Source organism: Neoarius graeffei, chromosome 16 (genome assembly GCF_027579695.1).
Source record: "Neoarius graeffei isolate fNeoGra1 chromosome 16, fNeoGra1.pri, whole genome shotgun sequence".
NCBI classification, from domain to species: Eukaryota; Metazoa; Chordata; class Actinopteri; order Siluriformes; family Ariidae; genus Neoarius; species Neoarius graeffei.
Genome location: NC_083584.1, coordinates 30,516,448 through 30,539,502, shown reverse-complemented (window position 1 = coordinate 30,539,502; position 23,055 = coordinate 30,516,448). Strand labels below are relative to the sequence as shown.

General features: G+C 43.3%; 1 protein-coding gene across 1 annotated transcript in view; it reads right to left on the bottom strand.

Annotated features, from left to right (window-relative positions):
* Positions 1–7,861: 7,861 nt before the first annotated feature.
* pex1 (peroxisomal biogenesis factor 1) overlaps positions 7,862–23,055 on the bottom strand; it is a 29,116-nt gene continuing 13,922 nt past the window's right edge. Inside the window, exons 14-24 of the mRNA XM_060942769.1 lie at positions 22,491–22,686; positions 22,253–22,416; positions 21,932–22,066; positions 18,669–18,733; positions 17,831–17,973; positions 15,387–15,490; positions 14,841–15,017; positions 13,994–14,224; positions 8,764–8,958; positions 8,524–8,654; positions 7,862–8,415 (exon numbers count right to left, since the gene is read on the bottom strand). Of these exons, the coding sequence (XP_060798752.1) occupies positions 8,331–8,415; positions 8,524–8,654; positions 8,764–8,958; positions 13,994–14,224; positions 14,841–15,017; positions 15,387–15,490; positions 17,831–17,973; positions 18,669–18,733; positions 21,932–22,066; positions 22,253–22,416; positions 22,491–22,686 (1,626 nt within the window). The 3' untranslated portion in view covers positions 7,862–8,330. The remainder of the gene's footprint in view (positions 8,416–8,523; positions 8,655–8,763; positions 8,959–13,993; positions 14,225–14,840; positions 15,018–15,386; positions 15,491–17,830; positions 17,974–18,668; positions 18,734–21,931; positions 22,067–22,252; positions 22,417–22,490; positions 22,687–23,055) is intronic.

The following is a 23,055-nucleotide window of genomic DNA, read 5'->3' as shown; positions in this document are numbered from 1 at the left end:
ACATAACACTTCTCATTTAAACCAAAAAGTTCTATTTTGGTCTCCTCCGTCCACAAAACATTTTTCCAATAGCCTTCTGGCTTGTCCACGTGATCTTTAGCAAACTGCACACCAGCAGCAATGTTCTTTTTGGAGAGCAGTGGCTTTCTCCTTGCAACCCTGCCATGCACACCATTGCTGTTCAGTGTTCTCCTGATGGTGGACTCATGAATATTAACATTAGCCAATGTGAGAGAGGCCTTCAGTTGCTTAGAAGTTACCCTGGGGTCCTTTGTGACCTCGCCGACTATTACATGCCTTGCTCTTGGAGTGATCTTTGTTGGTTGACCACTCCTGTGGAGGGTAACAATGGTCTTGAATTTCCTCCATTTGTACACAATCTGTCTGATTGTGGATTGGTGGAGTCCAAACTCTTTAGAGATGGTTTTGTAACCTTTTCCAGCCTGATGAGCATCAACAACGCTTTTTCTGAGGTCGTTCAGAAATCTCCTTTGTTCGTGCCATGATACACTTCCACAACCATGTGTTGTGAAGATCAGACTTTGATAGATCCCTGTTCTTTAAATAAAACAGGGTGCCCACTCACACCTGATTGTCATCCCATTGATTGAAAACACCTGACTCTAATTTCACCTTCAAATTAACTGCTAATCCTAGAGGTTCACATACTTTTGCCACTCACAGATATGTAATATTGGATCATTTTCCTGAATAAATAAATGACCAAGGATAATATTTTTTATCTCATTTGTTTAACTGGGTTCTCTTTATCTACTTTTAGGACTTGTGTGAAAATCTGATGATGTTTTAGGTCATATTTATGCAGAAATATAGAAAATTCTAAAGGGTTCACAAACTTTCAAGCACCACTGTACATCCACACTATTTTAGCTTTAAAAATGGCATTTCAAAACAAAAACAATGTCCATCCAGACGAGCATTTTAGCTCCATATCAGAAATAATCTCCGTCCATACTAACACACCTGAAAATATATATCACCTGACTATTCATGTACACTGTGCATGTGCGTGCCAGTATAAAAAGCTAATGCTGTTTGTTTTCTTCTGGAAAAGGGTCACATGATAGGAGCATGACGCATAAGAGCCAATCAGGAAGCGAACGTGGGTGTCTGTGACATTGTTTCTAAATGTCTCTGTTTTTGACCATCTACACTAAAAACGCCACCCTGGGGGTTTCAAACTAAAAGGAGTCCAGCAGCATTTCAAAAGTCTCCATTTTTGGAGCTCGAGAACTCCGGAGTAGTGTAGACATCAGGTGTAAACGCAGCAAAAGTAACATGTTTTAAAACTATTTAATGCATTAGTGTGGGCGTAGCCAGAGTTGCCCATTTACTGGCGTTCCAAGCACTGGAAGAATCTTCTACTGGAAAAACATGCTTTCATGATGAAACTGACATTGGCAAGTTATTGCAAAACTGTATATACAAGTATAGATGTCACAGTGGCACAGCCAGTAACGTTGCCACCTCGGAGGATCATTGGTTCATTTCCTGAGCTTGGATTACAGTGTGGGAAGCTTCACATGTTCTCCTCACAAATGCCGCTTTTCCACTACAAACGCGGCTGAGTCGGGCTGAGCCGTGCCGTGCTGAGTCGAGCTGAGCAGGGCTGTTGGAGTTGCATTTCGACTACAACCGCGCTGAACCGTGCTGGCTGGAAGTGGGTGGACACATTGGGTGGAGTTAGCGAAAGTGGGTGGACGTCACGTGATGTCGTTAAGCAGCGCAAACAGTGACATCAGTGAGCTTTTAAGCGGTAGTCTCACGACCCGGATAGTAAACAATAAACATGGAGGACATGGAGTCGTTAGTGTTGCTGGTCTTGGTGCTGTGGCTTGTTGTCACCGACAACGCCAACAGATACTGGCAAGAGCGTATAGATGAGGCGAGGCGCATAAGGCTTCATAATTCTCGTAATTCTTCTCCTTCCGGGTTTACGGTGTTTACAGATCCCAGCGTGCTCGCGGGGCGTGTGTGGGCATGTGAGGACACGCCTCCTCACCAATCAGTGCACAGGGGAGTGTCTGCTCACGCCCCCAGCCCCACTCGGCACGGTTTGGCTCGCTTCAGCCCCACTCCAAAACGGTGCGAGTTTTAGGGGCTAAGCAGGGCTGAAGCGAGCTGAGTCGTGCTGGTTTTTGGTAGTCGAAATGCGAGCCGTGTCGGGCTGAAGTGAGCTGAAGAGAGCTGAAGTGAGCTGAAAAAGGGTAGTGGAAAAGGGCCAATAGTGTAACATCTTTAAACTAAAGCAAACGCCTTGCTTACTGAGGCTTTGAAAAAAAATCTTCCGCAGAACAACTACAGAAAGCTGATTTTAACATCCCTCGAGAAGGAATAAGGAAGAATTGATCAAAGAAACAAGATACTGTAGGCTCTAAATCACAGTTGAGGGAAAAACACTACTTTTCCTTTCTGCGTTGCCCCCGTTTTTTTTTTTTAAACGAGTTTAGGCTTCTCTTTCCCCCCCTTCACTTCTCTTCAAGTGGCAGCACATCAAAGTCCAAGTGGTTGGAGTGTGCATTAACAACAGGCCTCTCAAATACAGATGCACCTGAAGAGAAACCTCCTCCTAATTGTCTTACATATAAATTCAGTAGCTGCTTGAAAGGAAAACTTGCTGTTCCGTGGTAACTACACAAAACGCTGAATACGTTCACTCAAGCATGTACAGCTCTGAATAAGATTGGAACGTGCTTTGATTATCAGGGCTCAGTATCTCATCCCTGAACTGATTGTATGCTGTAGAAAGACTTGTTCCATAGTTATGGGTTGGATGGACTGAATTCCCAGTGGCTTCTTGGGTAAAATTTTCCAGTTATCATCCAACAATATAACGCGCTCCTTTCCCAGTGCAGGTGCGCTCAATCAAATCAATAAGAATAGTGCTGTAGGTTGTTCTTGCTATGCTTCACCAAAAGACCCATAATGGTACAGTGTCTTGCAAAAGTATTCATCCCCCTTTCTGTTTTTTCATCTTAATTATTGTTTGTGTCGCAGTTTAAAAAAAAAAAAGTCTGTGAAGGTTCTCAGTCACCCAGGTCATCATAACCCGTAGGTGCTAAAGAAGGCACCTGGACTTGCTTGAAATCCTTAAAGATATTTTTGGTCCACTACAGGATAAATACCTGAAACTCCCCACTACAGTGTCTTATAAAAGTATTCATCCCCCTTTGTGTTTGTCCTGATTTGTCGCTTTACAAGCTGGAACTAGACTGCATTTCCACAGAGAAAATGCAAAGTGTGCTTCCTGAGCTGTAGCAGAACAGCTATCATGCCAACATGCTAACAGCTAGCATACCAACATGCTAACAGCTAACATACTAGAGTGGAGGAGCTCCTTATGGCATCATTACTCCAAAGTTCTACCCATTCATTTCAATGGCACGGAATTTTGCCAAACAACGGGAATACCGAACGAATGACAAGGGGTAGTGCAACCATTTTAACAAGCACGCCATTCCAGATTGGGCCCTACGTTTCAGCGTTGGAACGGTGCCTCCATCTCGAAAGCCCTAGGAGGAGTAGTGGATCCAAAAAACAGGTGAAACAGAATAATAATAATAATAATAAAACTTAAGAACAACAATAGTGTGCTTTTGCAAGCACACTAATTAAAATGGATGTTTGAAGGGTGAGCACCATTTGATTTACACAACATGCCTACCACTTCAAAGGTGCACATTGTTTTATTGTGACACAAACAATAATGTGAAAAAACAGAAATCTGGAGTGTACATAGGTATTCACCTCCTTTCGTATGAAACCCCGAAATAAGAGCTGGTCCAACCAATTCACTTCATAAGTCACATAATTAGTTGATTAAGATCCACCTGTGTGCAATCAAAGTGTCACATGATCTGCCACATGATGTCTGTATAAATCAGCCTGTTCTGGAAGGACCCTGACTCTGCAACACAACTAAGCAAGCAACATGAAAACCAAGGAGCCTCCAAACAGGTCAGAGACAAAGTTGGGAAGAAGTATAGATCAAGGTTGGGTTATGAAAAAAAAAAAAATCCCAAACTTCGAATATCCCAGTGAGCACCATTAAATCCATTATAGCAAAATGGAAAGAATATGGCACCACTACAAACCTAACAAGAAAACGCCGCCCACCAAAAAACTCACAGACTGGGCAAGGAGGGCATTAATCAGAGATGCAACAGCAGAGGTGGGAGGATCTGTCCGTAGGACCACTTTAAGCTGTACACTCCACAGAGCGGGGCTTTATGGAAGAGTGGCCAGAAAAAAGTCATTGCTTAAAGAAAACACATTTAGAGTTTGTACAACAGCATGTGACCGACTCCCCAAACACATGGAAGAAGATTCTCTGGTCAAATGAGACTAAAATTGAACTTTTTGGCCATCATGGGAAATGCCATGTGTGGCGCAAACCCAACACCCTGAGAACACCATTCCTACAGTGAAGCATGGTGGTGGCAGCATCATACTGTGGGGATGTTTTTCATCTGCAGGGACAGGAAAGCTTGTCAGGACTGAAGGAAAGATGGATGGCACTAAATACAGGGCAATTCTGGAGGAAAACCTGTTTGAGTCGGCCAGAGGTTTGAGACTGGGATGAAGGTTCACGTTCCAGCAGGACAATGACCCTAAACATACAGCTAAAGCTACACTGGAGTGGTTTAAAGGGAAACATTTAAATATCTTGGAATGGCCTAATCAAAGCCCAGACCTCAATCCAATTGAGAATCTGTGGCATAACTTGAAGATTGCTGTAGACCAACGCAACCCATCTAACTTGAAGGAGTTGGAGCAGTTTCACCTTGAGGAATGGGCAAAAATCCCAGTGGCTAGATGTGCTAAGCTAATAGAGACATACCCCAAGAGACTTGCAGCTGTAATTGCAGCAAAAGGTGACTCTACAAAGTATTGACACTGGGATGTGTGTGTGTGTGTGTGTGTGTGTGTGTGTGTGAATACCTATGCACACTCCAGATTTGTTTTTTTAATCTTAATTATTGTTTGTGTCACAATAAAACAACAATTTGCACCTTTAAAGTGGTCGGCGTGTTGTGTAAATCAAACAGTGCTAACCTCCCAAAAATCCATTTTAAGTCCAGCTTGTAATGCGACAAAACAGGACAAATACCAAGGGGGATGAATACTTTTACAAGACACTGTAGCTGTACTTGCAGGCAGAAATCAATGTTAGATTAAATGTATGTATTTTCCATTATAATACGACTATTGTGTAATTTTGTGTTCCCGTTATTGATTTCTCCTTCAGAGTTCTCAACAGTGGTGTGAATAAGTAACTTTTCCAGTCTAGTTTCTTCCTCACGTTGTCTTAGGGAGATTTTCTTGCTACTGTCACCTCAAATTTGTTCATTAGGGATCCAGATCTATATCCAGGTTTCTGAAAAGTTGTTGTGTAAAGATTGAGTGGGTGGCAGAATGGTGCAGTTGGTAGCATCACTGCTTCACAGCTCCAGGTTCCCCGCTTCAAACTTGAGCTCAAGTTACTGTCTATGTTGAAGTTTGATGTTTTCCCCATATCTGTGTGGGTTTCCTCCCATCTCCCAAAAACTCGCTGGTAGGAGGACTGGCTACACAAAATTGCTCCTAAGTGGGAATGAGTGTGCATGATGCCCTGTGATGGACTGGTGTCCCATCCAGGGTATATTCAAATAGGCTCAGAATCCAACACTACCATGTCCAGGATTAAGAGATTACTCAAGACAAAATGAAGATTGAATTATCAGCTCACCCAGGCTGTCTGAAACTGGCTGGTGCATGACAATGTGTTATATCAAGGGTATGTTCCATCAAAATTTCGACTTGAACGTCAACAAGTATTGGTGTCTGTCTATTTTCCATCAATACGCTATTCTAACTGAAATCAATGACTGGTGTTTTTCTGAAAAATATGAAAATGTGCTGTTCACACACAAGAAGCAAGACCTGCATCAACCAATAACTTTTTAACTTAGCTCAAAGATGTGCATCAAATTCTGAAAAACAAAAACAAAACAAAAAAAACCCTGAGGCAAAGTGAATGGACCGCATGCTTTGAACAGGACCTATAAACCGAAATGTTGAGAGAACTCTAGTCTGTTGAGAACCATGAAGAAGCACTAAAAAAAGCTTTAGAAGGATACTTCTAGTACTTCTATCACATTTTCAGAAGGATTTCATGAAGCTGGCTAAAGTAAAAAGTCTATGAATGAGAGATCAAGTCTGGTGGGCTTTTTAAAAGATGGCAAATTGTGCACTGGATGAACCCAAGACATACTTTAAAGAAGAACTAAAAGCAAATTTTCTATTATCAAAATTCTATTTCTCATTTTATTAAATATAGGAATGCATTTCTGACAGCTATTTTGTCACTGCTATAGCAAGTTATGAGTGTTTGAAATATGCTCTGTAATATATCAGTCCATATGTCAAAGCAATGGCCGTAAACGAGATTCGTTGAGCCCTGTGCGAGACATCGTAGGACGGAAGTAAAACGTACAGCAGAAATCAAAGTGACCAACATCTGTCAACGTTGTCAAAAGACGCGCGTGCCCTCTTTCGAATGCTGATGTAATCAAGCTGGAAGTTTTGTTTGTTTTGATAGCAATCAGGAAAGTTTGAAAAAAGTAGGCAGTAATCATCATTTAAACTCGTTTTTGTGCAATATTTCATTTGGAAAACAGTTTTCAAAATGGCGGCACGGACACCTGTCTGACACTTCACGTTTCGAAGTCTCGCACAAGTCTCGTGAAGATCGCGCGGATAAGCGACGCCTGCCGTGGACCAAACGAACTAAATTCAACATGGCTAAAAACCGAATAGGCCGATAAGTATAATATTTAATTGCAGTTAGTTGCCAATACGAGTCACGATATAAGGTTACTAAAACTGAAAACGGAATTGAATAACACGTTAATTAAGAAATAAAGCAATTTTAAAAATGACTTCAGTTCTCCTTTAAAGCAGTAGTGTCCAATCTTATCCACAAAGGGTTGGTGTGTTGCAAGATAGTCCTCCTCCTGATCCAAGTCCTCCTATAAGCCTAACTGCTAACCCTAATGCACAAGACGCTATACAACATGGAACAACGAAAGCACTTATCCAGCCTGAAATATACCAAACTCTTTTCACCCTTTAGACTTTTGGTTCAACTGCATATCCTGGAGTTTTGGTTCTGCATTCAGGGGTACGGGCGGCACGGTGGTGTAGTGGTTAGCGCTGTCGCCTCACAGCAAGAAGGTCCTGGGTTCGAGCTCCATGGCCGGCGAGGGCCTTTCTGTGTGGAGTTTGCATGTTCTCCCCGTGTCCGCGTGGGTTTCCTCCGGGTGCTCCAGTTTCCCCCACAGTCCAAAGACATGCAGGTTAGGTTAACTGGTGACTCTAAATTGAGCGTAGGTGTGAATGTGAGTGTGAATGGTTGTCTGTGTCTATGTGTCGGCCCTGTGATGACCTGGCGACTTGTCCAGGGTGTACCCCGCCTTTCGCCCGTAGTCAGCTGGGATAGGCTCCAGCTTGCCTGCGACCCTGTAGAACAGGATAAAGCGGCTAGAGATAATGAGATGAGAATGAGATCCAGGGGTACTTGAGTGTGGCTGCACAGGACTGATGTGGCTCCAGTATTTCTTTATAACTAAGTGGAAAAGACTGGACACTGCTACTTTAAACTGTTCTGGGGGTGGGTTTCCCAAAAGCATCATAGCACAAAGATCATCGTAAAATGGTCGTGCAAGCATCACAATGAACACTCTCTCTCCTAGTGAAGATGCTCTTAGCGTTAAGAGGCTTTTGGGAAACCCAGCCCTGTCTGTTGGATGATGTTGCCATCTACTGGGCTTCATAAATATGTGCAAAATATTAAGATTCATTTGGGAAAGTGAACAAGGCCTGGTTTATTAAGCAATTGGTTTTGCTTCAATAAGCAGACAGATGACACTTTTGTAAACAACATGCCCAGATTTGATGGCTGTGTTTCCATTGGCAGCTTACTGTGTGTAAAAAAAAAAAAAAATCGTTTTTAAAAATACAGTAAATCAAAATTAATTTAATTAAGTTAGAGAATCAAATGTTTACATAGCAGTTCCTTGATTATATAGTTGCTTAAATCAAAAACCTTTAAGCATTTCTGAAATATATTACAATTATTAAAATCTCTAGTTAACTTAAATCAAGGACAATTAAATCTTCTAACCTCGCAAAACTATTTACTTGTTATTCAAGTGTGAATATGTTATCCAAACATATAATACGTGACCATGTTGCTTATTTCAAACAGGTCAGAGTGCAGCTTTGACGTCCATTCGGGAATTGGTAAATATGCTCTGTGTGTGTCCTCATTAGGCCAGAGTTACTCGCTGTCCTGGTGTAAACAGCACAGCATTCTGAGACTTGCCTTCTCTCAAAGCCCCAAATGACTCGTAGCTGCAGTGTCACCCACATAAGCACAAAAATAAAATGTCAAATTGTGACTATTTTTGGATATACTGTGTAAACAAACCAACAAAATGCTGGTAAATCAAAGTTACTTACAGTTCAGTATACCTCCTCCAGTCCTGTCTACTGACAGAGGCTCTAGTGTTAGCCAGTGCTGATGTGAGGTGAGACTGACATATCAGAACCACAGGTTTAATGGGACCTGTCTGTCCCAAACTGGTGTCCTCCTATAAACACACACAACAATAAGAGCTGCATATGGCATTCTGGATGGAACCTATGGCAAACAAATCATGATTTTTATCATTATGGCATGTGTGTATGTCTTTAACTGACTGGGCTTCTGCGATAGCTGCTTTTGATGGTGTTGAGATCAGATCTCAGGCGCTCAGCTTGTTCAGGGTTCAGTTCCTGGAAGCCCTGCTGCACAGAGGACATGAGCACTGGGCCCCGGAGGAAAGTCACGTCCCTTGCTGATGCACCGGTCAGCTCATGTGTGGTGGAGTTGGGGACAGAGACGCACTGTGAATTCTGGGAGTGGAGAAGACAGAGCCCCGCCCCCCAAAAATAAAAAATAATAATTAAAAAAAAAAATTATGAGCAGTAACCTAATACAGATTGTATTAGAATAATTAACATGGCCTGGCCTTAAGCTGGTTTGCGTGTGCGTGCTTACAGTAGACTTTTAAGATTATTATAGGTCACACTGTAAGATCCCAAACAAATCTTGGCTGAATTTTATAACAGACTGTGTGACAGACTGTGACTGTGTGTTCTCTGTATCAGACTATATGATGAAGATCCCCAAATGACAAACTTTCTGTTGTTCTGCTTATGTCATCCATCAGCATGATCTGCAGAAAATGGGGTCTCAAACATGTTATGCCTAATACCATTTTTTAAAGACTATGGAGCCATTTGCAGCTGGGTGAAAGAGACAATATGGAATGCCCATTCTTCAAAGCGAGGTTACAGTAATAAAAAAAAAAAAATCATACAGTGTCTTGCAAAAGTATTCATCCCCCTTGGTGTTTGTCTTGTTTGGTCACATTACAAGCTGGAATTAAAATGGATTTTTGGAGGGTGAGCACCATTTGATTTACACAATATGCCTACCACTTTAAAGGTGCAAATTGTTGTTTTATTGTGACACAAGCAATAATTAAGATGAAAAAAAACAACAACCCAGAAATCTGGAGTGTACATAGGTATTCACCTCCTTTCGTATGAAACCCCTAAATAAGAGCTGGTCCAACCAATTCACTTCCTAAGTCACATAATTAGTTGACTAAGATCCACCTGTGTGCAGTCAAAGCACTGATCTGTCACGTGATGTCTGTATAAAATCAGCCTGTTCTGGAAGGACCCTGACTCTGCAACACAACTAAGCAAGCAATATGAAAACCAAGGAGCCTTCAAACAGGTCAGAGACAAAGTTGGGAAGAAGTATAGATCAGGGTTGGGTTATAAAAAAAAAAAAAAAAAAATAATAATAATAATAATAATAATAATATCCCAAACTTTGAATATCCTAGTGAGCACCATTAAATCCATTATAGCAAGATGGAAAGAATATGGCACCACTACAAACCTGACAAGAGAAGGCTGCCCACCAAAACTCGCAGACCGGGCAAGGAGGGCATTAATCAGAGATGCAACAGCAGAGGTGGGAGGATCTGTCCATAGGACCACTTTAAGCTGTACACTCCACAGAGTGGGGATTTATGGAAGAGTGTCTAGAAAAAAAGTCACTGCTTAAGAAAACACGTTTGGAGTTTGCCCAACAGCATGTGGCAGGCTCCTCAAACACATGGACGAAGATTCTCTGGTCAAATGAGACTAAAATTGATCTTTTTGGCCATCATGGGAAATGCCATGTGTGGCGCAAACCCAACACCCTGAGAACACCATTCCTACAGTGAAGCATGTTGGTGGCAGCATCATGCTGTGGGGATATTTTTCATCTACAAGAACGGGAAAGCTGGTCAGGACTGAAGGAAAGATGGATGGCACTACACACAGGGCAATTCTGGAGGAAAACCTGTTTGAGTCAGCCAAAGGTTCGAGACTGGGACAAAGGTTCATGTTCCACTAGTACAATGACCCTAAACATACAGCTAAAGCTACACTGGAGTGGTTTAAAGGGAAACATTTAAATATCTTGGAATTGTTTGGTCAAAGCCCAGACCTCAATCCAATTGAAAATCTGTGGCATAACTTGATGACTGCTGTAGACCAACACAACCCATCTAACGTGAAGGAGTTGGAGCAGTTTTGCCTTGAGGAATGGGCAAAAATCCCAGTAGCTAGATGTGCTAAGCTAATAGAGACATACCCCAAGAGACTTGCAGCTGTAACTGCAGCAAAAGGTGACTCTACCAAGTATTGACTTTTTCTTTTTTTATGGGGGGGGATACCTATGCACAAACCAGATTTCTGTTTTTTCATCTTAATTATTGTTTGTGTCACAATAAAACAATTATTTGCACTTTTAAAGTGGTAGGCATGTTTGTCTCGTCTCCTTCCGCTTATCCGGGGTCGGGTCGCAGAGGCAGCAATCTGAGCATGGAAGCCCAAACTTCCCTTTCCCCAGACACCTCGGCCAGCTCCTCGGGAAGAACACCGAGGCGTTCCCAGGCCAGCCGAGAGACATAGTCCCTCCAGCGTGTCCTGTGTCTTCCCCGGGGCCTCCTCCCAGGGGGACATGCCTGGAACACCTCCCCAGGGAGGCGTCCAGGAGGCATCCGAAAAAGATGCCCAAGCCACCTCAACTGATTCCTGTTGATGTGGAGGAGCAGCGGCTCTACTCCAAGCTCCTCCCGAGTGACTGTGCTTCTCACCCTAAGGGAGCGCCCAGCCACCCTGCGAAGGAAACTCATTTTGGCCGCTTGTATCCGCAATCTTGTTCTTTCGGTTATTACCCAAAGCTCATGACCATAAGTGAGAGTCGGAACGTAGATCAACCGGTAAATTGAGAGCTTTGCCTTTTGGCTCAGCTCCTTCTTCACCACGACGGACCGATAAAGCAACCGCATCACTGCGGAGGCTGCACCAATCCGCCTGTCGATCTCACACTCCATCCTTCCCTCACTCGTGAACAAGATCCTGAGATACTTAAACTCCTCCACTTGAGGCAGCCCTGCCGGAGTCCAACATGCACTGGGAACAGGTCTGACTTGCTGCCGGCAATGCGAACCAGACTCCTGCTCCGTTCGTACAGGGACCGGACAGCCCTTAGCAAAGAGCCCCAAACCCCATACTCCCGAAGCACCCACCACAGAATACCACGAGGGACATGGTTGAATGCCTTCTCCAAATCCACAAAGCACATGTGGACTGGTTGGGCAAACTCCCATGAACCCTCGAGCACCCTATGAAGGGTATAGAGCTGGTCCAGTGTTCCGCAACCAGGATGAAAACTGTATTGCTCCTCCTGGATCCGAGGTTCAACTATTGGCCAAATTCTCCTCTCCAGTACCCTGGAGTAAACCTTCCCTGGGAGGCTGAGAAGTGTGATTCCCCTATAAATGGAGCACACTCTCCGGTCCCCTTTCTTAAAAAGAGGGACCACCACCCCAGTCTGCCACTCCAAAGGCACTGTCCCCAACCGCCACGCGATGTTGCAGATGCATGTCAGCCAAGACAGCCCCACAACATCCAGAGACTTGAGATATTCGGGGCGGATCTCATCCACCCCCAGTGCCCTGCCACCGAGGAGCTTGCTCACCACCTCAGTGACTTCGGCTTGGGTAATGGACGAGTCCACCTCTGAGTCATCAGCCTCCACTTCCTCAATGGAAGACGTGACAGTGGGATTGAGAAGATCCTCGAAGTATTCCTTCCACCGGCCGACAATGTCCCCAGTCGAGGTCAACAGCTCCCCACCCGCACTGTAAACAGTGTTGGCAGAGTACTGCTTTCCCCTCCTGAGGCGCCGGACGGTTTGCCAGAATTTCTTCGAGGCCGACCAATAGTCGTCCTCCATGGCCTCACCGAACTCCTCCCAGTTCTGTGTTTTTGCTTCCGCAACTGCCCGGGCTGCGGCACGCCTGGCCTACCAATACCCATTAGCTGCCTCAGGAGTCCCGGAGGCCAACTTGGCCCGATAGGACTCCTTCTTCAACTTGACAGCATCCCTTACTTCCAGTGTCCACCACTGGGTTCGGGGATTGCCGCCACGACAGGCACCGGAGACCTTGCGGCCACAGCTCCGAACAGCCGCGTCGACAATGGAGGCAGAGAACATGGTCCACTCAGACTCAATGTCCCCCGCCTCCCTTGGAAGCTGGGAGAAGCTCTCCCAGAGGTGGGAGTTAAAGACCTCCCCGACAGAGTGCTCGGCCAGACATTCCCAGCAGACCCTCACCATACGTTTGGGCCTGCCAGGTCTGTCCGACTTCCTCCTCCGCCAGCGGATCCAACTCACCACCAGGTGGTGATCAGTTGACAGCTCAGCCCCTCTCTTCACCCGAGTGTCCAAGACATAGGGCCGGAGATCAGATGAAACGACAAAGTCGATCATCGACCTCCGACCTAAGGTGTCCTGGTGCCACATGCACTTATGGACACCCCTATGCTCAAACATGGTGTTTGTTATGGACAAACCGTGACTAGCACAGAAGTCCAATAACAAAACACCACTCGGGTTCAGATCGGGGAGGCCGTTCCTCCCAATCACGCCCCTCCAGGTGTCACTGTCGTCACCCACGTGAGCGTTGAAGTCCCCCAGTAGAACAATGGAGTCCACAGTCTGAGCACCTCTCAGTACCTCTTCCAGGGACTCCAAGAAGGCCTGATACTCTATACTGCTATTCGGCCCGTAGGCACAAACAACAGCAAGAGCCCTCTCCCCGATCCTAAGGCGCAGAGAGGCAACCCTCTCGTTCACTGAGGTAAACTCCAACACATGGTGGCTGAGTTGGGGAGCTATAAGCAAGCCCACACCAGCCCGCCGCCATTAACCAGAGAAGTGGAGAGTCCAGCCCTTCTCGAGGAGCTGGGTTCCGGAGCCCAAGCTGTGCGTGGAGGTGAGCCCGACTATCTCTAGCTCGTACCTCTCAACCTCCCGCACAAGCTCAGGCTCTTCCCCCCCAGCAAAGTGACATTCCATGTCCCAACAGCTAGCCGCTGTGTTTGGGGATCAGGTCGTCGAGGCCCCTGCCTTCGACTGCCGCCCAATCTACACTGCACCAGCCCCCTACGGTAGGCATGTTGTGTAAATCAAATGGTGCTAACCTCCCAAAAATCCATTTTAATTCCAGCTTGTAATGCGACAAAACAGGAAAAACACCAAGGGGGATGAATACTTTTGCAAGACACTGTATTTTCTGTCCATTAGCATGCATGATATCAGAAACATTCTCAGATGTCATAACAACGGTTGGGCAGCTCTCTGCTTATCATCACCATTTCTAATACCAGTGTTTTAAACCATGTGAATACAGGTTCCAGAGATTTTAAGCTACTGTCTGTGTGTCCTCAATTACAGCTGCTTAGCTCTCAGTTAAATCTAATGAAGACTAAATTAAACCAGACTACGTCCAAGTAGACTAAAGGTGATTCTTACAAGCTCAGATGGTGAATGGTGGCCCAGCTCTAATTCAAATGAGCTGCCAAAGTAGAGACGCCAGATGTTGTGGTTCAAGTCTTCCATGGGAATCTCACTGTGCTCCAGTGCCACTGCAGAAGTGTCCATGCCAGCCTCAGTCTCTCCTGCAGAGTCATCAGAGCCACTGCTGTGGTTCAGGAAGATCAGCGATGAGACGCTTACCTCGCTGTCTGATCCTGAGCCCAAATCCTGTACCGTAATGGAGGAAATACTGACCTTTTTAGTGTTCTCAACTGGGGGGAGGAGGTTGTTCATTTATTTCCTGTTTTTACCACACAAAAGCTTATTATTACAGTATTTAGTTAAGAAACATATGGGGAAAGTGGTTTCTGAGTCAAGCTTAGTAATGAACCACTACATAAGTGCTCTAAAAAAATGTTTGCATATCATCTCTGTTAACAGAATTAGGAAAGGTATTAATGTCCATCGTTACTATGGGACATAAATTGATTTTTAAGCATCAATTATTTTTATCTACATTCCATTTCATTCCAGGCATTTAGCAAACACTCTTATCCAGAGCAACATACAACATATCCAGAGCAGCCTGGGGAGCAGTTGGGGGTTAGGTGCCTTGCTCAAGGGCACTTCAGCCATTCCTGCTGGTCCAGGGAATCGAACTGGCAACCTTTTGGTCCCAAAGCTGCTTCTCTAACCATTAGGCCATGGTTAGAGAAGCAGCTTTGGGACAAAAAGGTTGCCAAATTCTAAAACGTCTTTTTCCTTTTGCTCTTGAAGACAAGCTAAGTATAGACAAGCCTATGCCATAATGAAGCCTTCATAAAGTTCTGAGTGTAAGACTCACAGCCAGCAAGCTAGGTCCCAGACTGCTGTGAATGGCCTCCAGCTGAGCATTGTATAACAGGCCTTTCAGGTCGGCTCCTGTGTACAGCTCGGTGGCAACAGCGATCTGCTCCAAGTCCACATCTGCAGCCAGTGGCACAGCGTGAGTCAGCGCCTTTAGTATCTCCAGCCTGGCTTCCTGAAGGTAATAATGCTCATAAGTCATGCCTATTACCACATAAACATTGATTGCATAACCATCAGAGTGAAGAGTGCAAATGCCAGGCTACAAACATATTTCATCATTGCCTCCCTATGTTACTCAGGCTTATGCCCTTGAATAAAAATCTCTTTCCATAATATCATGGTTTAAATGGGAAGCTGTAGAGACTAGTTAAGGAAAACTGGTTTCTTACGTCAAAAAAATTTTGTCGTACGCCAAAATCAATAAATAATGAATGGCTCGAATCAGCTAAAGCTTTTAGTCAAATGATAATCCATGCATCTCATTCATGTATTCTATTTTATTAAGCCAGAGTCCATTTTCAGTAAGTCATGTAAGACTGACCAGGTCTGGAGGAGGGCAGTACAGGGTCTTGTCCAGCCGTCCAGGCCTCAGCAGTGCAGGGTCGATCAGATCAGGACGACTGGTGGCTGCCAGCACGTACACTCCTGAGATAAATAAAACATACAGACGCATATAGATTGTCGAAATATTTGTGGGAACATCTCCTGCGCTTATGTGTTTTCAAGCATTAACAAAAACTAAAGAAGCATCATGAAGTGGAGTGATGTTTAAGTCTATTTTGCTTTTCCAAAGGCTACTTACTAGCATTAATAAACACTTAAATAGGATAAATAGTATTATGAAGACCTGTGCTCATAACTAAATGATATAAAAACTACAGTGGTGCTTGAAAGTTTGTGAACCCTTTAGAATTTTCTATATTTCTGCATAAATATGACCTAAAACAACATCAGATTTTCACACAAGTCCTAAAAGTAGATAAAGAGAACCCAGTTAAACAAATGAGACAAAAATATACTTGGTCATTTATTTATTGAGGAAAATGATCCAATATTACATATCTGTGAGTGGCAAAAGGATGTGAACCTCTAGGATTGGCAGTAAATTTGAAAGTGAAATTAGAGTCAGGTGTTTGTAATCCCATTGACTGAAATCAGGTGTGAGTGGGCACCCTGTTTTATTTAAAGAACAGGGATCTATCAAAGTCTGACCTTCACAACACGTTTGTGGAAGTGTATCATGGCACAAGCAAAGGAGATTTCTGAGGACCTCAGAAAAAGCGTTGTTGATGCTCATCAGGCTGGAAAAGGTTACAAAACCATCTCTAAAGAGTTTGGACTCCACCAATCCACAGTCAGACAGATTGTGTATAAATGGAGGAATTTCAAGACAATTGTTACCCTCCCCAGGAGTGGTCGACCAACAAAGATCACTCCAAGAGCAAGGCATGTAATAGTCGGTGAGGTCATAAAGAAGAAACCTTTATTTGGTCACATGCATACTTCAAGCACAGTGAAATTCATCCTCTGCATTTAACCCATCTGAAGCAGTGAACACACGCACACACACTCAGAGCAGTGGGCAGCCACACCAGAGTGCCCGGGGAGCAGTCAGGGGTCAGGTACCTTGCTCAAGGGCACCTCAGCCCAAGGCCACCCCACGTCAACCTAACTGCATGTCTTTGGATTGTGGGGGAAACTGGAGCACCCGCAGGAAACCCACGCAGACATGGGGAGAACATGCAAACTCCACACAGAAATGCCCTCGCCATCCACTGGGTTCAAACATGGAATCTTCTTGCTGGGAGGCGACTGTGCTAACCACTACACCACCGTGCCACCCAAAGGGCCTCTAAAAGGGCCCCAGGGTAACTTCTAAGCAACTGAAGGCCTCTCTCACATTGGCTATGGTTAATGCTCATGAGTCCACCATCAGGAGAACACTGAACAACAATGGTGTGCATGGCAGGGTTGCAAGGAGAAAGCCACTGCTCTCCAAAAAGAACATTGCTGCTCTGCAGTTTGCTAAAGATCACGTGGACAAGCCAGAAGGCTATTGGAAAAACGTTTTGTGGACGGAGGAGACCAAAATAGAACTTTTTGGTTTAAATGAGAAGCGCTATGTTTGGAGAAAGGAAAACACTGCATTCCAGCATAAGAACCTTATCCCATCTGTGAAACATGGTGGTGGTAGTATCATGGTTTGGGCCTGTTTTGCTGCATCTGGGCCAGGACGGCTTGCCATCATTAATGGAACAATGAATTCTGAATTATACCAGCGAATTCTAAAGGAAAATGTCAGGACATCTGTCCATGAACTGAATCTTAAGAGAAGGTGGGTCATGCAGCAAGACAACGACCCTAAGCACACAAGTCGTTCTACCAAAGAATGGTTAAAGAAGAATAAAGTTAATGTTTTGGAATGGCCAAGTCAAAGTCCTGACCTTAATCCAATTGAAATGTTGTGGAAGGACCTGAAGCGAGCAGTTCATGTGAGGAAACCCACCAACATCCCAGAGTTGAAGCTGTTCTGTACAGAGGAATGGGCTAAAATTCCTCCAAGCCGGTGTGTAGGACTGATCAACAGTTGCCGGAAACGTTTAGTTGCAGTTATTGCTGCACAAGGGGGTCACACCAGATACTGAAAGCAAAGGTTCACATACTTTTGCCACTCACAGATATGTAGTATTGGATCATTTTCTTCAATAAATAAATGACCAAGTATAATATTTTTGTCTCATTTGTTTAACTGGGTTCTCTTTATCTACTTTTAGGACTTGTGTGAAAATCTGATGTTTTAGGTCATATTTATGCAGAAACATAAATTCTAAAGGGTTCACAAATTTTCAAGCACCACTGTAGCTCATTGCTGTTATACCTTCTCTATTATACAACATGCATGCACAGTAGTCTATAAATAATTAAAATGAATCGTGTCACTGCATATGTTAAATAAAAAAAACATTAAGTTGCTCTCCTACTCACCCTGCAGCCCCTCTACTCCATCCAGCTGTGTGAGCAGCTGGTTTACCACTCGGTCAGTGACCCCTGTGCTGTCATGTCCTCTGCGTGGTGCCAGGGAGTCAAACTCATCAAAGAAAAGGATACAGGGCTTAGCTGCTTGTGCTCTACAGTAAACCGAAAAACAAGTAGAGAAAATAATAGAATTTATACTACAGCATGGTTGAATACTTGAATCTGATTGGTCAGTAGGTGTGCATTATTTTCATATACCAGCACAGCTCTGACAGTATTTCTGGCTGTAATATGAGCGATAGGTTAATATCAATGTCCTCATTCGAAGACATTATTGTTTCTATAGAAACAGCTTGTACACAGGCACAGGGACTGGTACGGTGGATGTTCCACATCATCTAAAAGTAATAATAAACTGATTAAAAAAAACATGTTCGTTCGGAGACATTTGTTTAACATTTAAGGAAGGAGTCTCAGTTGTAATCATTAGAGGACTGAGCAGTTTATGTCGTTTGGGTTCTTGGTAAAATGACAGGCTGCATTTTGAGTGAGAGAGAGAGAGAGAGAGAGAGAGAGACAGACAGACAGAGAGTGAGTCTGTGAGAGAAAAAAAGGGTGTGAGAGAGAGAGACAGACTAGTGAGGGCCTCGATTTATGTGCATCACAGCTATAACATAGGTGAAAACAGGAACTAATGTGTCTCTTGGATATTCCACAACATTAACTCTAATTATTAACCGTTAAACATGCAACATATCATTCATTAAGAAATTAAACATTGCAACTGCTGGCAAAATGCTGTGGCATAACTTGCGAATTGAATGTTTTGGAGGATTATGATACAAACCTCTGAAACACGTTCCTCACAGCCTGCTCACTAGCACCAATGTACTTGCTGAGCAGCTCCGGTCCCTGGAAGAACACCGAGAGAAGTTTAATCAATCAATCAGGTTGACTAAGATGGTGACATTTCACACAGGTAAACAATCCAACAAACATTCACACAAAAAGAAATTAAATTATCAGCATATGGCATACCATCCATTATCTGTCGCTGCTTATCCTGTCCTACAGGGTCGCAGGCAAGCTGGAGCCTATCCCAGCTAACTATGGGTGAGAGGCGGGGTACACCCTGGACAAGTCGCCAGGTCATCGCAGGGCCGACACAGAGACAAACAACCATTCACACCTATGGTCAATTTAGAGCCACCAATTAGCCTAACCTGCATGTCTTTGGGGGAAACCGGAGCACCCGGAGGAAACCCACGCGGATATGGGGAGAACATGCAAACTCCACACAGAAAAGCCCTCGCCGGTCGCTGGGCTCGAACCCAGGATCTTCTTGCTGCGAGGCGACAGTCCTAACCACTACACCACCGTGCCGCCCCCATATGGCATACCTTTTAGAGGTAATGTTTATTTTATTAGCTTCGTCATATATAATTATATAGTTTGTAAATTTTACAATATGTCAAACAGGAAATATATAACAATCAAATCAATAAATAAATAAATAACACAAAAAAAATATGACAGGGATACTGCACGAGTGTTAAGCCAATTACTGCAGGTGATTGTATATCAATGTATAAATATTGATGATTAAATATAAATAGAATATATAAAACACGTTAAGTTTTACATTAAATAACTAAACAAGAAGTAGAGAGAGCAAGGCTTCTGCAAGAGTTACATTTCAAACAAACGGTCTTAAAAGTACGAGTATGTGGATCGTTACAATTGTAGTTGCCCAGTGATGTAAAGTAGTAGCGTAGCATGACACATTTAAATGAGTTCAGTTTATCCGTGTTCAGGTTTAGTTCATCAGCCAGAGCGTTCCATATTCTGGCTGTCCTGATTCCGTATGATTTCTGGTATGTAGAAGTCTTGCATTGACGTACTGTGTACTTGACAACGTTGCTGCTTGATGATCTTGTTGGTCGTGTACAGTGAGGAACAGGTAATAGTCAGTCAGTTGGTCGGGTTCAATGCCCGAACTGATGATCACATCATCAGTTTTTCTTTGGCTAATCAGACACAAGGTACGCCACCACTCTTGCCGGAGCGGTTGGGGGTTAGGTGCCTTGCTCAAGGGCACTTAAGTCAATCCTGCTAGTCTAGAACAGGTAATAGGCTGGACTTCATATGTACCAGGCCATGGGTCATTTTAAAGGAAAAAAAAAATGTCTAGATATTCGTGCCAGTAAGTCATTGGTAGTAGAGTTTTCAGTCTTGAACTGTAAGAGACTGTGGATAAGAATGGCAGCTTAAGGATGTATTTGGTGGTGTGTCGTTGTGTCGTTTCTACTCTTGATATCAGTTCAGTAGACGGTGGTGCCCATATTTGTGCTGCATATCCAAAATGAGCACGAACAAGAGTGAGATACAGCGTTCGCCTCACAGAGACATTTTTGAATGTAACGAGTGTTTCTTCTGATGAAACCTAGAAGTCTATTAACACGAGATGTTCAGGTTTTGTTTTACTCAAAGTCTTCAGCCTTCAAGCAATATTTTTTTTTCAGGATGCACACTAGGGTGCATCAGTTGCCCCCTAAAAATGAAAAGTTCCTCCGATCATGATGCATTTTTGTTTTTATGCTCCTTTTGGTAAGAAAACACACTGGGTGAAATATTTTGAAAAAATTCAAAAGTTTAATGGTGGCACCAGGAGCTCAAAGTTATGGAAAAAGCTGCTATTTTATGACTTTTATGACAAAATTTTGATCACTTTTCATGAAACATTATGGCATCTTATAGAGTATACCAAATATCTTAGATACACATTTTTAGTACATATTCTAAATATATTATCAAGCACAGTTTGAGTTTTAGCTGTTCATTGAATCATTGTTCAACTACTTTTAAAGGGGAACAGAGGGCAATATATACAGTAAATATAACAATAAAACACACATTAACGAACCTTATTCAAGACTTACAAAAGTTTTTTGTTCTAAGGTTGGAAAGTTATAGTGTTTTGAAAGTAGCTCGAGCAAACTATTTCCGCAGTTTGAACAGCCCGCCATGATATTAATTTTATCCAATCAGAATGCACGTTCATTTTCTCTGCGTAACACTCATGACGTATGTATGTGCCCAGTTGTGTTGGCTCACTGAGGTTGGGACTAGCACGTGTGAATCGGAAAGTAGGATGAATTGTAAGTGATCGGCTACACAATGCCACAGTGTGTTGCTTTCGGGTGTAATAACAGGACCGATGGAAAGCATAATGATCCTCCAGACGTGTCTTTTGCGGGATCTCTTCGTATGATTCGACAGAGCTGTCGCTTTCACTTGATGCGCCCGACGCCATGATTACACGCTTCTCTCCTAGTGCAGTGGGTAGGGCTGACGTCACGGTCTTTTAAAAATGGCGACTCTTGTGCCGTTTAGCGTACCGACTATTATATTTACAATTACCAAGATATTTCGTTGTTTTCTAGTATATAAATTTGATAGAATACTTAAGAATACGTTACTTTGTCACATCAGCAACTGTATATATTATATTTGGTACCCCTTTAAACAATACAAATGTATTATGAATCACATTAATGCTTCTCAATCCCTTGCAAAGGTTCTTAACATGATCTCTGGGTCACAAGAAATCAATAAATGGAGTCCAACATTGTGATTCAAACCTTACGTGAAAACATAAAATAAGCGTTTTTTGGCAAAAAATGAACCTCATGGTGCCACCATTAGACTTTTGAATATGGTCAAAAAATTTTACAGGATGTCTTTATTGGTGAAAATGAACACCCAGACAAAAATGCATCAGATTTTATGAAAGTGAGGGCAACTGATGCAGCCTAATGTACACACAATAATCGCCTTGAAAACTCCTACTATACACTCAGCCATGCTAAAGTGTGAATAATAGCAGCACAGGAAGGGAAACAGCTACATCTATAAAAACAGCAGAGACCTCCTCACCATGAAATGAGCTCATACCGCTCTCGTGCTTTCCTATACTTTTATAGGCAATTGCAATTTTATTGGCACTTACAGTCATGCATTACTGGTATTCTTCAAAATCTTATAATAAATAAGAGGCTTTCAGTCACTTTAACGGATGATGGTAGCATTAATAAAATCATACATTCTCACCTTAATGCTAATAAAGTTCATGCCACTCTCCTTGGCAACAGCTCCAGCCAGTAGGGTTTTCCCCGTGCCAGGTGCTCCATAGAGCAGCACACCAGAGCGATGACGAATAGGCAGACTGGAGAAGAGCAGCGGGTACTGCAACACACCATGCTGTAGATTAGCACTGACAGCTTGGAGGTCTAATAATAGAAACTCAGTGAAGTATCTGTTTAGATTAATGGCAAAATGTCCAATCACCAAGACTTTATCCAAACCTGCACAGACTGACTGTTAAAACGTTATAGGAAATGACTCACAGCTTCACCTCTAGCTCTGCTTTACCTTGGCAGGAAGTAGGATGGTGTCCATAAGAAGTTGGCGTGCCTCATGAAGCCCGCCCACCTGCTCCATCCCCGCAATGCTGGGCACCTGCAGCTGCACCCCCCACAGAGAAGGAGGTGTGAAACCCTGCAGAGCATGATGCAAATCCGCACTGCTCAAACACACACCTGTGGGACATCACAGACTTTCAGATAAACATGTATCATACTGTACATCCACAGTAAAGTAACTTGGTGCTTTCCTTGAGTGTTGTCGTTGCCCCTATTGTGTACAGCACTGGCATGGATGGCTCGGTCTAGTAGTAGGTTCAGATCTCGTGGAAGATAGCCCTCAGTTTTCATAGCTATGTCATCCAGATCAACGATTCCTGAGCCGTCTTCAATTATGATGTTTTTACAGGTCATCAGTGACCTCAGGATGGCCACTCTCTGCATCTGTACAGACAAAAGTCCCAATTTATTGCATGGACAGAAAGCAAATAATTCACTCAAAATCATAACCAAATACTATACAGTCTACTATTATGGGTTTTGTTGTACTGTATCTGCTTTCTCAGTGAAGATGATATTAATGGATTTAGAAGTATAGCAGTAGAGCAAGTTCTGAATTATTTGGTTTGGAAAACTTAACACATTTTTAAAACACAGTTGTTAAGAACTTGTTTACGTTCTTAACTACCATCAGTTATTAAAACTATTATAAATATAACATGAAATAATTTTAACATGTTGAGAAGTGAGAAAAGGAACAGAATACAGAAAAATTTGAAACTCTAAAGCCAATAAACATTTAAAATATACAAT